At 45.2% G+C, this 19,461-nt stretch overlaps 1 protein-coding gene across 1 annotated transcript; it reads right to left on the bottom strand.

The window, feature by feature from the left end:
- Positions 1-2,916: 2,916 nt before the first annotated feature.
- On the bottom strand, positions 2,917-18,206 carry GOLPH3 (golgi phosphoprotein 3). Its single transcript, XM_083155097.1, has 4 exons — positions 17,798-18,206; positions 7,835-7,966; positions 5,212-5,326; positions 2,917-4,666 (listed from the first exon to the last, which is right to left on the bottom strand). The coding sequence occupies exons 1-4, from the start codon at positions 17,996-17,998 to the stop codon at positions 4,242-4,244; spliced, it is 873 nt and encodes a 290-aa protein (XP_083011223.1). The 5' UTR covers positions 17,999-18,206; the 3' UTR covers positions 2,917-4,241.
- Positions 18,207-19,461: the final 1,255 nt, after the last annotated feature.

The raw sequence follows: 19,461 nt of genomic DNA, 5'->3' as shown, positions 1-19,461 counted from the left end.
CAGTGTCCGTGTCGACTCATGTCGAAATTATTGACAAAAAAAAAAAACATGAAAAACTCAGTTCAACTTCTTGACTGACTGGAAACAATAACGCACAATGTGATGGTACATAGATAATTAAACCTACAATTTTAATACTAGGCAAACCAGATTTAATGTATGTACATTATCCCATGTAACACTTCTTAGAATACACTAAGACAATATAAACTCGGAGGGGAATAATCAGTTATAAATCAGAAGTGTGTACGGACGTCACTGTAATTAGTTTCTCTGACATCTTTGCAGATCTTTTCACAGATATTGCAGAAAAAAGGACATGTTTTCATATTAATAAAGTTGATTGAAGCGTGCACAACTGTAACCATTATCTCCTGCCACTTTCATCACGGTAATTACCTAGGATTGGATGGATCGTATACCTGGTGCAGTTGGCATTGTTCTTTAGGGAAACAGGGCACGAGGCAGAAAAAGCTTTGTATCTGGAACAATCCATGCTGCAATGCACAGGGGGGCACATACATTTACAGATTTTCTGTGCCGGGTAAATACGGTCTGCTTTTCAGTGTGGCCAACATTAGACTTAAATCTTACACAGTCATTTAGATTTCCATTTGAACACACCCCATGGAAATCCACATTACATCTGCCCCACCTGCAGTGTAGCATGATTTTCCCCAGATACACAGGGGTAGATGTACGAAGCAGTGATAAGGGAGAAGGCAACCAATCAGCTGCATTGTATAATTTTATATTATGCAAATGATATGTTACTTCAGTGCTGATTGGTTGCCATGGGCCACTTCTCCCTGATCACTGCTTCATACATCTACCCCACAGTTACTTGCTTTTTATTGCCTCACTTTCATTTCTGACTCAAGCCCAATAGGTCAGTGTAGTAAGGAATGAGTGGCAGCAGGAAAACATTCAATTGTGTGAAGCAAAATTCAGCTTTTCCGTTTATCTTCATTGATAGGGACACATAAGGGTGATTGGAAGTCTGACCATGTCAGGTGCTACAGCTTAACCTTCCGCGCTCCACGAGAATGTAGAGCTGAAAAGTCGCAGTCTGGCTATATTCGCCTGTTCAGACACAATACAAGCAAATTGGGACTCCATTTTTTATTTTTTTAGACTCACCAGTTTCAGCTTGGAATTGGGCCTCTAGAACAGGCATTCCCAACCACGGTCCTCAAGGCACACCAACAGTGCAGGTTTTAGTGATATCCAGGCTTCAGCACAGATGGTTTAACCAGAATCCCTCAGATACTAATTAAGTCACCTGTGTTCAAGCCTGGATATCTACAAAACCTGCACTGTTGGTGTGCCTTGAGAACCGTGGTTGGGAATGCCTGCTGTAGAGCATTTAGGACCTTATTCTGGTTGACTCACAAGACTGCTTACATTCGCAGGACCGCCCCCTACTCTTGCACACCGGCTTGCCTGCGTGGCTATGAATGGATGTTTTTGTAAAACATCCATTCGCAGTCTATGGGGTGACACCCACATCATCGGTTGCTGACCATCGAATGATGTGGAGGGTGCACACGTATCTAAGTGACTCTCAGGGTCACGTAGCTATGCTTGTACACTTGACAGAAACTGGGCGGGCAGCCGACATCCGGTGAGGTCAGCTGCCCGACCACGGCACCCATGTCAGGGCTGATTAAGAGGAGAATGCGGGGCGTTCCCATGGACACAACTACCCGCTGCCCCACACCGTTGGGTGCCTCTTTTAGAGTAGACATACCAGAGGTGCAAGATCTGTCAGTCCTCACTAATCCTACAATCGTCCCGCTTCTTCCAAGCCCACCTCGGAACCTGGCCAAATAAAGCGTTAGAAGTGCGCAGGTGCCATAGATCACAGAGCTATGCCCAGATCAGCCAATATCTCCATTCCAGGAGCTAGTCTTCCTCCACTAGGATACATCCCCCATGCCTGGGCCTATTAGTCTTTATCCTGGTATAGGTCATAGAGTCGACTAAAGGTCGACATGGCTAAGGTCAACAAGCATTGTCAAAATGTTGACATGAGTTTTTCGCAGTTTTTTGTCCACGCAAGCCGACATTGACACCGTATCAGTGTCCCGCTGCACTCACCATGCGCTTGGCACACTATTATATTCTCCCTCCACGACCTAGCGCAAGCCTGGCCGACCTGTGACTCTCCAGATGTTGTGAAACTACACATCCCAGCATGCCTTGCCACAGTTTTAGCATATAGAAAAATTGTGGCAGAGCATACTGATACTTGTAGTTTCAAAACAGCTTGAGAGCCATAGGTTGGCCAGGCCTGCCCTAGTGGATGGTAGAGTATGAAATAAAAAGAAAAAAGCAAAAAAAACCATGTCAACCTTCAGACCTATTTCATGTGTCAACAAGCCGTGTCGACCGTATCCCCTTTCTGCATAGCACGGATTAAACATGGCGGGGTAGTTATGTACATCCATGCATGAAGCTGCGCAGGACATCTCCATAACCCGGTAATTTGTCTTCATAGGCCACCTTATATTACCAATATTACAACACACATTTCTGTACAAAGAAAATGTATCCACTAGGCTTTAGACCAGGCATGTCCAAACTGTGGCCCTCCAGCTGTTGTGAAACTACACATCCCAGCATTCCTTGCCATAGAATTAGCATTCCCTAATAGCAAAACTGTGGCAAGGCATGATGTGACTTGTAGTTTCACAAAAGCTGGAAAGCCATAGTTTAGACATACCTGCTTTAGGCAACCCTACATTGCGCCTCAGAGGTTACTGCTCCGTACGGTCCAGGTCCGCCTCGCCTTAGTGTAAACCACGCAGCGCCCCTGAGATGAGCAGCCTCCGTCATGCATCGGAAACGGACACAATGTAAACCAGTAACATTCGAATGGACCTTTGGCAGGATAAAAGACACAAAGATCTGAAGTTTCAGGCACTTTAAAGATCATAGTTTATTTACTGTATAATAAAAAGCTAGTATACAGAGGGAATCTGATCATTGCAACAATCGCTACGACCTCATTTTTTTTGCTCTCCGTTAATGTTTAATCTTTGAAAAAGCCCCCGTGCCAATCCTCTGCTGTTCCTGTGACTACACGTACAGGTCCCGCTGGCAGCGGAGGGATGATTTAGCATTAACGTAATGTCTCATGAACAGGGAAAACGGTATGGAGAAAATGTAACAGGAAACACTGATCGCAAACATTAGTGTTCAAAATATAGATATCTATATTTTAATTAGTGTAAAATTGCCAGGTTACAGCGAAATCTGCAGTTGCAAAAAAATGCGCATGCGTTTATAGGACTAAAAATCTGTGTTTAAGCCTATACAGGAGGACAGTGCTAAGCAAGCACAAGGACCTATATGAAACGCACAAAAGAAATAAAAAATAAAATAAAAAATGCACTCAAAAAGAAAGACAAATTGATGACAAATATATATGACGATGTTGCTTACTGTACACGCGAACACGTAAAAATGACACATGTAGCGCAGCGAGTGTAGGTCACAGATGACTAGGATTTCACTGGTCTCCCTTACTATCAGAGCTTGAAATGTGCTATAGACGTTGGGTTGTACAACCAAAATACTTAGGACTTTTTCTCTATACAACAGCAACTATTTACACTATTTAATGGAATGTTCCCCCATCCCAAATTGGCTCCCCCCCCCCAAAAAAAAGAAAAAACAGACGTGTCCTTCCGCATACACTACAGAAACGCTTAGGTTTAAAAATGATGTTTACAGTAAATTTACAGAACAATGACGGCCGGCTGAGCTGCGAAAAAATGAAAGGAAAAAAAAAAAATTTGAAAAAATAAAATAAAAAATAGCAGTTAAAATGTTTTTCAGTACAAGTAACAAGTGTACAAAGCGAAGAAAAGGGGACAGAAGCGAATTAAACTTTGGTGACGTAAAGGCCTTTCTGCGACAACTCTGCAGAACTGTAAACCACCATGCGGGAATTCTAGGCGAAGCAAATTCCGGTGTGCATCCAGGTGTCTCGCTACAAACTAACAGAAATAAACCTACGTCTAAACAGGTTGTTGTTTAAGGAGTAGTGGAATGCCAATATGGCAAGAAGATCATGTCACTCACTCAACAGGAAGCTCGTCTCGTACCAACTCGCTCCTGCATAGACACAATTCGACGTCTTTCTGAGGCGAGTCAAAGTAAAAAGGTAAAATTACTGAGAATGTCGAGCGGAAACAACTGGTTTTAGGTAGAATGAACGCTGCCGTCCTCTCCGTTTATTTTGTAAAGGTGGCCACCACGGCCCAAAGAATCTCGTTAGCATTTGCCTTGGTGGCCTCGACTTCCGGGTCCAGATCGAGCAGCTGTCGGACTCTCTTCATGGCCAAGTCATACTGGTCGTCCAGGAGCGGGGCGAAGGCGTTCTCGATGACGTCGGAAGAATGGGCTAGGTAGATGAGGGCCAGCGCACGCTTGTCCATGCGATGAGGATCCTTCACCCATTTGTCAAGTACCGCTTCCTGCACCTTCTTGATGAGGCGCTGCTTGATGTTGTTATTGGTGAGCGGGTGCGTGGTCATGTCGAACAGGAGGAAGTTTTGCTTTTCGGTGGTCAGGACGCCTTTTTCCACTAGGTTCTTGGCCAAGCGTTCTCGCACATTTCGGAGCTGGAAGTGGAGCTTCAGCGGGTTCCAGGTCTCACCTGAAATATGAAATCATATTTTTTTAATGCAGAAAAGGAATGAGAAAGACGTCTTTGACAAAAGAACTGTACAGCTCGCACACAGATGACGCGTTTCAGTTTAGATTAGGGCCAGGATGGAAACACGGACACAGCAAGTCCGGACAGCTACATACTATGGGGGTTATTGTGGTTGATTCACAAGGCTTGCAGCCCTGCGAGTCTTCCAAACCCAGCCCGGCAAATGCCGGGCCACCCACCCCCCCTCGCAGCGTGTGTTCCCATGCACAGGCTGCAAATGGATGATTAACATAAACATCCGTTCGCATGCTGCGGAGAATACCCACATCCTTCGATGGTCGCGGACAATCGAAAGATGTGAAAGGTGCACCCATATGGTAATGCGGCTGCCCGGGTGCCCCTTGCTATGTTGGCTGCATGCACCCGGCGAACATCTCCACACTATGCACCTCACTAAGAAAAAACATCGGTCCCCGTGTGAACACGGACTAGCTGCGAACAGACCAGAATAAGGTCCTATAACACTACACCGATAGCAGACGTACCGCTGAGGAGTTCTATCCAGCTCTGCACGGTCTCCGGGGCAGGAGTTTCCTTTATGTGTTTTAGGGCTTCATCGAGCATGACATCTCCGGTCGGTGCGTCGGATTTACAGATAACCTTCAACAAGATAAAAAAACCACAAGACAGTCGGTATTGTATATAAACTTGTTATCTGAAAGGTAAGATGTCACACTCTTGTCTCTTTTCTGTAACAATCCTCAACAAGGAGACTAGACGTGTGTTATACCGAGGACAAACATTCGAACGCTTACCAAAATGTGCCAAATCTCAGTTGCCGAAACACTATGGATCTTGGGGTGTGAATTGAAAGGTCTAATGCACCTACGTAGAGTCAATGGGTCGACACCAAAGATGTCGGCATGGAATAGGTGACCACAGGCAAAAGGTCCACAAGGCCAACATGTCAACACATGCAAAGGGTCGATATGAAAAAGGTAAACATGAATTTTTCACGTATTTTGGTGTCAATGTAGACATGGACCCCAAAATAGCGTAGCTCGTTTCACTCTAGTTAATCAGAGGTTTAATCCAACATTGGACAATTTTATTGGATAATGGTATAAGTTTTATTTGTTATTATTTTGCAGTCGTGATCTAGTCAAGTACAGGTAAATTTTTGATTTAGGAGCCGCCCTTCTTCTAGATGCCCCAATACCACCACATCATCCCCTCATGGTGTGTTAGAGGGCCTCTGTCCGAGACATACGTGATCCTGTTGGCCGTGCTGACTTCCGGTATGGCTACAACTTTCGCAGACGGCTCCCAACTAATTTGCACTAGCCGTGGCTTCTGCCGGAAGGCGGGTGGCTAATTTGGGTCTGTAGAATTGGTAATTTACCCATTGTTATATTCCTCATTACGGCCTCAACTTGAGGTCGCCCCCGAGTGACTTTGGAAACCGGTAGTTAGATATTGGGTTTAGTCACCGCCATCCTATAAGTAGCACCATTGTTCAGTAGCGGTCAAAACACGTTGGGAGAGAGCGGCTGTACTTTATCCGCCACACAGTTTGACATCTAGCTTTGGGAACACCCTGGGACCATGGTATCAGGCCATTACATCGGCGCCCAGGTGACCCACCTTTATTTACATCTTGTTTAACAAACATGCCTTTAATATATGTGCTGGGTTTCATATTGTACTGGCTTTGAATACGGAGTCAGACAATCTTTATTGCATGACCCTATATGCCCTATGAGGGACAGCAAATTATGAAGGGACTATAGGAATCCAAATAAACCTTTATACAAGCATTTCTCTATACGTCCGTGTAAGTACAGTACAAATGTGACACCTGTATGACGCACTACATGGTATTGTCTTTGGTATTGGAGACATGTGGTGACTCCAGTTAAAGATACCTTGATACACGTCTTTATTGATCCTAGTGTGAGCACGGGAACGCACCTCTGTTGGTATTCTGATACCTACCCTCACACCCTGCCCTGATTTTTGCATAAATTAAGACATCGTGGACCATTTGTTTTATTTATTTTTTTCCACAAAATAATGTACTACGTTGTATACAAAAAATCCTATGTGCGATTCCCTGCAATCGCTAAGGTGGAACTTCTTTGAGAAATTGAGCCTAGCGCCAGGCATCACCGTTTGACTGTTGTATTTGATATAGAGAGAACTTTGGTGGTCTTAATTTTTTAGCGATGCCCCATGGGGCTTTTTTTATTTTTAAAACTTAAAATCACCCTCCAATATAAAACCCCTTCCAGATATTGGGGCAGATGTATCAAGCCTTATCAAGAGATAAATGCAAGGGTGGATAAAGAGATAAATGTCCAGCCAATCACCTGCTAACTGCCATGTTACAGGATGTGTTTGAAAAAAATGTCAGTAAGGAGCTGATTGGCTGGACGTTTATCTCTCCTTATCACCCTAAAGGTGCGTACACACATACAGATTTTCTTTCTGATCTATCTGGAGGGAACAAAAACCTGGAAATGTATGGGAGCAACTGACAATCAAAAAATTGTTCCCAAACACTTGAAAACAGACAGTGATCAGTCAGACAAATTGTTTCATCGTTCTGATAGAACAAATTTATCAAAGCATATATTTTTCCCCCCTGCATTTGGGTGGAATTTTTTGATTGTCGTATGCTCCCATACATTTCCAGGTTTTTGTTCCCACCAGATTGATCAGACAGAAAATCTGTACGTGTGTATGCACCTTTACATTTATCTCTTGTTAAGGCTTAATACTGTACATCTGCCCCATAATACCTGGTATTTCACTCCCGGTTTCAATCCTGGGATTTTGAATTGCGGGTGCTTGGGATTCGGGAGTGAAATCCCATGTAGACCCTTTCAGACATACACTAGTCCCAGGTTGATGCATGATTATATGAAAAAACCTGGGGTCTTCGCATATGTCTGAAAGGGGTATAAGTGAACTGTAAGGTGCACTCCAAATAAAGCCAAAAACATTTCAGCAGAATGCTATCCGAGCAAGGACTGAACAATGCATACAGGCTTCAGGTCAATGGTATTAGATTTGGCAGAGGCCGCACAGGTGAACAGACAGGGTGGCTGGGGCGGATCACGCCGTGCAGCATCTACAGAGGAGTAGGTTACAGTTTCCTATTCATACCTTTCTCGCAAGGAGACTTTTACGCCTCATTCCACCAGCCTCCAGGGTAATCCGTCCTCTAAACGCCAGCTCGATGAGCATGCACCCGCGTAGGCCAGCCGAGATACAGTCATTCCAGAAGGACGTATAGCCCTGGAAGAGAAGACAGACCCTCGGTCATGGGCAGCTCTTTATACAGTGTTATTACCTGCTTTTTACACCGCAGAACGCACTATAATAGAGAACGTCAGTAGATGACGAGATAATGGGTCAGGCCCAACTCATTTCCACTGTAACTATTAAATATGGATCACGATTAATACAGGAATGGGCTACATTCCTAATAGACTTAATTCATGTCTGCAGCCACCATGCTGAGAAGTGTGGTGGCCTCTGCCTGTTACGCCCAAGGCTATTCAATTACAGATCCCTTTTTTTATTCATTTGTGGCCTAAGGACAATGTTTGAACATAGACCGTACATTAAAATGACCAACGTGCTGGAATATACTCGGACACTTATGTATACAGTAAAAACAACGGCCTGTCCAATGTTCAGTAATAGGATAGCACTGGATAAAAATGATTTTCCACAAGCCCCTGGCACCAATGGGGTGTGTTACTCAAAGCGCGGGGACCAGAAATCTAATGCATTACAGTACATTTACCATAAATACATTTGAATTGTCCTGGACCACCATGTACCCAGGCCATTTTTACACGGCCCGGGTACAACATGCATGGGCACCCAAACACAACTGAATTGTTACCAATTCAATTGTGACTAATAAATAATTTGGGTGTGTAAACACTCAGCTTGTATGGCCAACAATGAAGTTGTACATTGGAAAAAAAAAATAAAAAAAAATGCATACACAGCTATTATCAAGGGGGTGAACGACTATCCATAGTAGGACACTATGGGAAGCCATTCACTCACCCTGGCCGGCGCATCACCACTCGGCCATACACACTAGGCGGCTTTGAGCTGAACACAGCTCAGCTGGCATTAGTGTGTGTGGGCATTTAGATAATCCCATTGTAGGAACATCATTATTACTGGGCAAACCTATACTCCGCTCATAAATTCATGTGGTAGGGAATATAGATTGTAAGCTCCACCGGGGCAGGGACTGATGTGAATGTTCAACTATTCTCTGTACAGCGCTACGGAATATGTGCGCGCTATATAAGAAACTGGTAATAAATACAATAAATAGGCAAGATCCTCACTTCATGGAGGCCTTGTAGCCTTTAATGAACCATTTCCCAATTGTGGCTCACACCTAATGGAAACGCCTCCTCACGGAACATCTACTCCTCTCTCACCCACCCTCCACCAGAGTGTCAGCAAGGGAAAAGCGTGATTACTGAGGAATGTGGTGCTAAATAGCAAGTTTCCATAGTAAATGCATTCGCTCTCCAATTGTTCTCCCACTAGAAAGACCCCACTGGCGGGCCACTGCTACCCTGGGAAATCTGCTGAAGACCAGGAATACATCAGAACGCTCTCATGACAACCTGGTCACCTCCAGATCGTCAGAACAATGGGTAGCAGGGATCACATGAAGCCATGTAACACCAGTAAAACCTCAGCATTCCACCAGACAAGTCACATGCTACAGGTAACCTAGCTGGATCCATGAGTCTGGGGCATGGCTCTCCGCAGCCCGTCGCTATGCAACATAAAGCCCGCCCTCTGTTAGCAACAGTCACTGAACCGCTAAAAATGCTCATTTGTTCTCAATATGCATTTAGGCAGCAATGTCCAATATGCTGGGCAGCATGTACAAAGAGTCAGGCAGAGCGCCCAAATGATTTAACCCTAATCATTTCTTAACATACCTTTCTAACATACATTGTGATTGCAGTAGTGCAGGGGCATTTAACACGCAGGCCTCCAGCCGCTGTGGAACTACACATCCCAGCATGTCCTGCCACAGTTTTAGTCATTTCAAAATGGTGCCAGGGCATGCTGGTATCTGGGTTGGGCTTCCACAGGTTGCCTACCCCCATCATGTACTAGGTACATGGTTTGTAGTGATTGTTCAACACTTAACGATATTGTTCAGTGACATCACCGGTAGGGATGCCAATCACGGGGCATTTTTCCAATCCCGGAAATCGGGATTGAAAAATGCCCAATCCCGGGATTCGCTTCCCTAGTAGAAAAACCCTCTGTGGACACCCCGCATATTAACTTATGGTGCGACCGGGAGGGCGGGTGGTGAAGCTGGGCGGGCGAAGCCAGGAGCCGGTGGGCGGGCACGCAGTGAAGACGGGTGCCGGGCGGGTGGTGTCGGGAAGCCAGAAGTTAGTCAGGGTGGGAGGGCAGGCAGCACGCTGTGCGGCCTGCGTAGCGTGACCTTGTCATCTGCGCAGAGCTGCACTGCCGGGACGGGAGTAGCCGAGCAGAGTCTGAGCACTCGCTCAGACGCTGGCCAGCATTAGACTGCGCATGAAATCCCGGGATTGGAAACTCCAATCCCGGCGTTTTTGAGGCCAAATCCCGGGATCCCGCCGATCCCGGGATTGGCCACCCTAATCACCGGGTCCCCCGGCGAACATACAATCACTGATAATATAGTCAGATTGGACTGCAAGTTCAGCCAATCAGGGTTACGGTTAACAATCCACGAAAGTGCACATCGATATAGTACACCGAGCAATATGCACAATTTCGTTACCAATAACGTTATCGTGCATATGGTTTATGCAGATCGGACAGCGCGTATCCAGGTGGGCAGACAGCGCATTGTTAGGCTGAATGACAACGGCGCCATCTGTATCATAATGTATTGTTACGGCTTGTAAAAACAATTGTTTTATGTGGTTTGTAAACCTGGCACTCGATGCCTTAATAACATTTTTTTATTAATAATAAACCACAGAAATAAGTGGTTAGTATCTATTAAGTAAGGGATCAGTATAGCGGTTATGTGTTGCCCTGAAGACCCCCATTGAAGAGCATCAAATAAAACATGACAAATAGATTTATTGGAGAGAATTAATGAAACCTTGGAGAAAGATAAAAGGGGGCAATTCATTCCAAGATTCTAACTGTCGAAACGCCCTGGCCATCGGAATCCCAGAAGTTTTTGCCGGCTTCCGACTCGAATTTGACTGTTGGTATTCAATGTACCGACAGCCAAGTGCCGGAAAGTCCTGGAATCTGCAAAAATTTACACGAATTTGAGAATCCACGGCCATTTCCAACAAAACAGATCCGAAAAGTAGGATCTGACACCCTCCGATGCTGTCGGTACCGGTAGCATTGCTGTCGGTACCGGCAGGAATAGTCAATATCAATACGGATGTTGTTTCTTCCACTGACTTTACTTCAAGCCTCCTGCCTGCTTCTGTTAGGAATGAGTTACAGACAGGGCTGTGAGGAGCCTCTAATATTTACTTAGGCAACAGGAGTTCATTTACATAGAGAACAAGTAAAGTTTTTTCAATGAACTCCAAGTAAATAACAGACGTGGCAGAGGTAGTGACAAAGACACATGTACAGCTGACCAGCCTAGTACTGTGTATAGGGGTAAACACCATCCAAAAACTCAGGAGGATGCCAAGATATTCCTGTCAGGACATTTGCTTCACACTGATTTCATGGTTGGAAATGGACACAAACCATATCACACAACAGACGAATACTACGACTTGTACAGCACTAAGAAATATGCCAGCACGGGTTCAGTACGATTTCTCGACATTTTACCGGCGGCCATTATACAGACAGTCAAAAACCAACACGGTCAATATACCAACATGTTCAATTGACGACAGTCAAAATGCTGACATGTGTTTCCGTGGTTTTTTCGTGTCTATGCCATGTTCCGGGCATGGTGCCTCGCTGCGCTTGGCACACTATTATATTCCCCCTCCAGGACCACTGGGATGGTAATGTATAAACAATTCTGTTTCTGGGCTAAAATCCCTTAAAATCTCAGGTCGACAAGTCGGCATGTTAAATGTCAGCATTTTGACTATGTCGAACAGGCATAACGAGTGTCGGTAAATTGACTGCTACCCGCTGGCACTATATACATCAATGATGCAATTTGTTAGTCTGTAGTATTTTAAATAGTATTAATTATATTACAGTTCAAGAGATTTTAAAGCACAAAGCTGGGTACACAGACGAGATCTGTAACAATTTTGCAGATTCCGACTGGTCGGAATGAGGAATAGCGCCTCGTGTGTGCGCTTGATGTTGCTGACAGTGCGTCATCAATCCTAGGGTGACCTGAGGTGAAGCAATGAGAACGGGGCATTAACACTGGATCCAGCTGCAATCATATGCTCATGGTGACCTATTCAGTACACACCCAACCGGTAGTTAATCCTCTCATTCCTCAGAAGAGCCATCACCAGCACCCAGTGTGCCGCTGGCCCCGAGACACTCTACTTCCCTCTGTGTTCACAGGTACCACTTCCTACATACACAGCCACGAGTAGCTCCATGTAAGGCCTTGCTACACAAACGTAAACTGGAGATGACGTTAATACATAAGTATATCAGGGCTCCCCACGCTTTATTAAATGGACTAAAAGGAAAAGCCAACTCTGCATCCACAATTCACACAAGATGTAGCCAAATACAGGGGTTTATTCTAGTTCATTTTTTCTGACAAAATCATGTGCACTGCAGGGGGGGCAGATGTAACATGTGCAGATAGAATTAGATTTGGGTGAGTTATTTTGTTTCTGTGCAGGGAAAATACTGACTGCTTTATTTTACACTGCAATATAGATCTCACTTTGAAGAAAAACCCCACCCAAATCTAATTCTCTCTGCACAAGTTACATCTGCCCCACCCGCAGTGCACATGGTTTTGTCCATCTAAGAAGGATTTTGTCAGAAAGAATGAACTAGAATGAGAAGCCGGGGAAGAGGAGACCGTTCTAGTCCTATGACTACACATTGTAGTGATCAGATCCAGCTGTTGGCATACAGATGCTGAATACTCCCTAGCTGTATGACGGGTACCGGATGGAACATGGATGGGAATACATCACCCCTGCCCTCTCAGGTAATATCTGCAATGTACTGGGCTGCCCTTCTGCATCGCACATTCCCGCACTGGAAAACCAGTCAGTATTGCCAATATTCATTCAGCTGATGAAACTGGAGTCTCCCCCCAGCCATTAGACCACTAGGAACGTACACCAAAATGCAGTATATAGGGCTCCATTCATAAAAAGAGAAAAAGCCCTTTATTAGCGCTCACCTCTAATGAACTGAGTTTTTTTTATCACAGCTTTTCTTAATTCAGAGATTACTGAGGAGAAAATGATTTCATTTGCATGCTACACCCCCGCCCTGTTAGGATTTCCCCATACCCACATGGGTACAGAGGACGTTATCGGTCTTCAATTGATAAGACCGCGGTAAGCTCCGCCCATTCTCTTTGCACACAAATCAGAACGCCATCACTCAGGCAGTATATTTCTGCTTCTTTCACAGCTTAGCATGTTGCTTCGCATCCTTTTGAGTACAGCATCTAATCACTGCATTTCATAAATGCCCCCTAAAACCCCGCCAATCCCAGCTGCTTATCCAACACAGCGCTCCCACATAGGTACATTCTAATCTAAAGCCCCATACCCAATAAAGGATACAAGATATCCCTCAGAAAGGGCCTTCTGAGCAATATTTTAAAATATCGTCTAATGCGTACTCTCAAACTTGCTTGCCGGTATATTTTGGCTATATAGCCACGGCCCAAATGTTCAGTGGGTCCCGGATGTCACCGAATTACATTCTTTACCAATATTGTGCAGTGTATACACTGAATTTGACCACTTGCTAACTATATCGGACAGGATAGCATTGTATATGGGGCTTAATATTTAAAGCTAGGTAATCTGTCCCTCTGATCACACACACAGAACAGACAGGGACTTAAGGGCCCTACACACAGGCCGACAAGCGTTCTGAGGGAAGCTACTTCGGTCTCTCTCAGTACACAGCGCTACAGAGCGCTGTGTGCTGAGCGAGGTGTCAGGGTCACTATTCTCCGATGAGAACACTGGCCCCGACCGATTAATAACCTGCGTGCAGGTTATTAATCACCGCCTGATTCAGACCAGTGTGGCCACGCATTTACTGTAAGTCGCTGTGTGGTCTAAACAAACACAGTGACTTACATGCAGTTTCAGGCATTTTTTTAGTGATTTAGTAAAATCTCTCAGAAAACGTCTGAATATCCGCCTGTGTGTGGGGCCCATTAAACCGTAGCCACAGTGTTCTCTAGTTCTATTGTCTTCAGTTTCTTGCTGTAAGATCTGTACCTGGCAGAACTATATATCAGTAAGAAAGTTAGCAGTACAGTGATTATGACTAAGGCGTACGTAGCGCTCCACCACTGGGACTCCATTCCTTCCACCCTGAGACGTCACTTCATCCATGACACAGCCAGACTGAAGGTGCGTTTTTCAGGTGCAATGCGCAGCACAGCCCCATCACACAGCTCATTAAGTATGTGCTGCACATACTTTTTGAACTAGGTTCAGATGGCATTGCATACAATCTAGTCTAAAACGCATGCAGTAATTGTAACGTGTATGGGCACCTTTAGGGACTATGTGGCACAAGGGGGCAATGGGCCAATGGCTAAACCCCAAACCAGAGGGTAACTGGCTGGACATCAGATATCTCAGCAGGGTGGTTGCTATCACCCTGCACAGACAGACAAGCCAACAATTACATTACGTTCATCACATCTAGCAGTTTAGGAGGTTTCTTGTTTCTACTCACAGGAGGGGAGAGCGATCTTCAATTACTAAATAACAAGACTAACCCAACAGCAAAGCTGTACAAGGAACACCGGCCACTATTAAATCTTCATAAATAGACCCGGCTGTGGGGGACCTTACATCGCAAATGCTGGGTGGCTTCCAGGACGCACCAGCGGCCATTTCCAGGGTGCCACCCGGCGTTTGCGATGTGAAAGCGGTATAAGTGGAATGTGTGTGTACTATAAGGAGGTATCTTAGGGATGAGACAAGTGTAATCACAGAACACATGCATGTTTCATATGCACCTTGGACACACTTAGGGTGATATCCTATTACACTTGATTGCTGATTGAGGCTCCCCGGGACTAATTAACCCTGATAAGCTGGCACGAGCAGAGTCTTTACTGGGTATGGCTTTACCTGCCTTGTTTGCTGCGGCTGGGTGAAAACAAGCAACTTTGCAATGACTTGAAAAAACAATTAGCCAACCAGTTGTTAAAAATAGCATAAAAATGCCCATTTAACACCCCCAATGTTTTAACGGAGGGTAATAGGATAACCCCCTATAGCCTAAAAGGTAATTTTCTACAATATTTTAAATAATTACATGCATTAAACAAAGTATGTGTACATTGAACCTCTAGAAAACAATTGGCATTCCCCCTATGGCTGTCACTACATGGTGACTGATAAAGCAATTTAATTGTTGTTCTGTTTGGGCGCAATGAGGGGACATTTCAGATTGCAGCCCCACATGCTGGTGAGCAGGCGCTATGGTTTCCCGCCCAACACTTTGGACAGCTAAATCCCATAATTATGCACGCAATCAGGGTGAAAAACAATATTTCAACAAAATATTAACGTGTTTGTGTGTAAGGTAGGGAATATGGAGTGTAAGCTCCGCTGGAGCAGGGACTGGCGTAAGGTTTCTTCCATATTCTCTGGAAAGCATAAACGCTATCCGATCCCACGGATCTTTAACGATAAACCTGACTGACTGGCCATGCAGTCCAATCTGACTAAATCATCAGTGACTACGTATTCCACAGAGTGACATCGTTCAGTATTTACCCACAGGTCATTAAGTTTTGTGCAGTGTTCACGGACCTTACATTTTACATTAGTAAGAAGTTTGATTGTAAGCTTGCAAGCAGGACCCTCTTACCTCTTTCACTAAGTACCCAGTTTTTTTTGCAAATTGTGTTGCTGTATAATAAGCTGTTAATAATAAAAATTGTTTACACAATATTCTAAACAAGTTTCCTGATGATCTGAAGCACTTTAGGTTCGCTGACCTCAGAGAACCCCATATTCTGACCCTGGACCAATAAGAACATAAAATAACATGAAACCTAATTATATAGCTCTCATGTACCCTTAACAGGCCATGTTTAATGGATTTCTTTACACATTCCGATTTAGAGGGTATCCAACTGGTTTCTACAGACAGAAATCCTAAAATTAACTACATGACCCGATGGGGACACCTGAGGGTTGGAAAGGACAATAATACCCAATGCTCCCACCACCTCCTAGTCCTGGGGTCCCAGTAAGGACGCTGCTAATACTACTGAATAATAATTCGGAGTATCCTCATAATAACACACAACATGGAACAGGGAACCCTATATACTAATGGCCAATGTTCCCTACTCTATGGATGCCACCAATACCAATAATAACATTATATAATGGCGCCCAGTGCCATCATCACCTACCTGCCCTGCAGCATACACTATGGATGCCACCAATAACATTATAGAATGGTGCCCGGTGCCATAACCTCTCTGCCTGCAGAATACACTATGGATGCCACCAATAACATTATATAATGGTGCCCAGTGCCATCATCACCTCTTTGCCTGCAGCATACACTATGGCTGCCACCAATAACATTATATAATGGTGCCCAGTGCCATCATCACCTCTCTGCCTGCAGCATACACTATGGATGCCACCAATAACATAATATAATGGTGCCCAGTGCCATCATCACCTCTCTGCCTGCAGCAAACACTATATGCCACCAATAACATTATATAATGGTGCCCGGTGCCATCATCACCTCTCTGCCTGCAGCATACACTATGGATGCCACCAATAACATTATATAATGCTGCCCAGTGCCATCATCACCTCTCTGCCTGCAGCATACACTATATGCCACCAATAACATTATAGAATGGTGCCCAGTGCCATCATCACCTCCCTACCTGCAGCATACACTATATGCCACCAATAATAACATTATATAACTGTGCCCAGTGCCATCATTACCTCTTTGCCTGCAGCATACACTATGGCTGCCACCAATAACATTATATAATGGTGCCCAGTGCCATCATCACCACCTCTCTGCCTGCAGCATACACTATGGATGCCACCAATAACATAATATAATGGTGCCCAGTGCCATCATCACCTCTCTGCCTGCAGCAAACACTATATGCCACCAATAACATTATATAATGGTGCCCGGTGCCATCATCACCTCCCTGCCTGCAGCATACACTATGGATGCCACCAATAACATTATATAATGCTGCCCAGTGCCATCATCACCTCTCTGCCTGCAGCATACACTATATGCCACCAATAACATTATAGAATGGTGCCCAGTGCCATCATCACCTCCCTACCTGCAGCAAACACTATATGCCACCAATAATAACATTATATAATTGTGCCCAGAGAAATCATCACCTCCCCGCCTACAGCATACACTATGGATGCCACCAATAACATTATATAATGGTGCCCAGTGCCATCATCACCTCCCTGCAGCATACACTATGGATGCCACCAATAACATTATATAATGGTGCCCGGTTCATCATCACCTCCCTGCAGCATACACTATATGCCACCAATAACATTATACAATGGTGCCCGGTGCCATAATCACCTCTCTGCCTGCAGCATAAACTATGGATGCCACCAATAACATTATATAATGGTGCCCGGTGCCATAATCACCTCTCTGCCTGCAGCATACACTATATGCCACCAATAATAACATTATATAATGCTGCCCAGTGCCATCATCACCTCTCTGCTTGCAGCATACACTATGGATGCCACCAATAACATTATATAATGGTGCCCCGTGCCATCATCACCTCCCTGCAGCATACACTTACTGTAGGTCGCCACCAATACCAAAAACGATATCCTGCCCCATATAATGTAATGACACCAGTAACACTATCACACAATACAGAACAACAACAAGCACCCTCACCTCCCTGTCCTTGAGCCCCAGCAGCAGCACCTCCTCCATGAGGGTGAGCCTGGCCTCCTTGTCCCCGGCCCTGTCCTCATCCTCCTGCTCCTCCCGGTCCCTGTCCCCGTCCGGCCCCTCGGCCGCCCTCTCCCGATCGCTGCGGGAGGCCTCGGTGCGGCGCTGCACTAGGCCGGAGTTGCGCTGGGTGACGGAGCTCATCCTGTGCTGGGCTTGAGGGAGGGCAGGGAATCACACGCTGGGCGGGCGGGGGAGGGCTATCTGCCGGCCCGGACTAGGCTCATCAGGCCCCGCTCTCCCCCCCGGTGCGGTCTCCGGTCCTGCGCTGCGGAGGAGGAGGAGGCGGCGGCTGCAGGATGCTCAGCCAAGATGGCGGCTCCCGTTGACGTCACCGCAGAATGTGGCAGCGGGGGAGGCGGGGCCTGCGTGGGGCGGTGACGGCGCGGTCTGTGGGCGGGGCTGGAGGGGGAAAGCAGGAGAGCCCGCAGCGCCCCCAGTGGTCAGGAACTGCAACTACATGATTATACTGCGTGCAATAAAGTAAACTGACACGCAGCCTGGCATATAGAATGCTGTAGAAGAACTACAAGGCCCAGCATGCTCCGACAGCCTTTACATGTGTTATTCTGTATCATGTACTGACACAGTGATCTGTGTCCTCACTGATATACCCTAAATGTGCCTCTCCAGCTGTGGGAACTGTGGGAACTACAAGGCTCAGCATGCCCTGCCGGCCTTACTGTAGCAGGGGCACCGTCCTCAGGCTCCCTGCGGTGTCACCTCATACGCCGGATTGGCTGATACTCGCTGTGAGGGGCGGCGAGTATCAGCCACATTGAATAGTGTATAAAGTCCCGTGACGGCGAATCTCCAAACTTGGAGAATCACCGAAAAAACACGGCGAGTGCACGGCGAGCGGCATTGCTCACCCTGAGAACTGAAGCCCAGACTTCATTTACACCTGAAGGTAATGGAGAATTATTTCTAAGAATTTCTATAAGTAAGGATAGTTAAACTAGTATGATGTATATAAAGATCTATAATATATCTTAAATAAGAGATACATCTGTTTGGAGTTTTTATGTGCTCTCCACCTTCGGAGACTCAGGAGTCCTGCTCTTTTCATAAACCAATTTATTAAGACAATACATACAAGGAAATAAAAATAAAAACCATAAAAACACATATATAAGAATCAAAAATATATTTTGTGCCTGTTTATAATAATTCTGCTTTGTTCCCTTTATGTGATCCTGCAGTAACGGAGGGGATGCAGTCGGCAGGACGACACACTTAAGGTTGACAGTCAATATGTCGAACTATTGCACCATGTCAATCTAAATTGTGTCGACCTTAAGTGTGTTGACTCTATAACTCATAGCTGTAATGGAGCCGGCTACCTGGCCTCATAAAACGACATCTATATTATACAGCTGTATATGGGACTTTACCAACCTAACGGCAATCTGCATTTCTTACATTACTAACTGCTCCATTACTACAGGATCACTTACAGGGGACAGAACAGAATCATTATAAACAGGCACAATGGGTTTGAAAAACTTAAATAAAGAATATATATATATATATATAAAAAAAAAAAAAAGTTTTATATGTGTTTTTAAACTTTTTTATGTCCTTGTATATATTGTCTTAGAACTTGT

This window comes from Crinia signifera, chromosome 1, assembly GCF_055691185.1.
Source record: "Crinia signifera chromosome 1, ASM5569118v1, whole genome shotgun sequence".
In the NCBI taxonomy this organism is placed as follows: Eukaryota; Metazoa; Chordata; class Amphibia; order Anura; family Myobatrachidae; genus Crinia; species Crinia signifera.
This window is presented reverse-complemented; position numbering and strand designations above follow the sequence as displayed.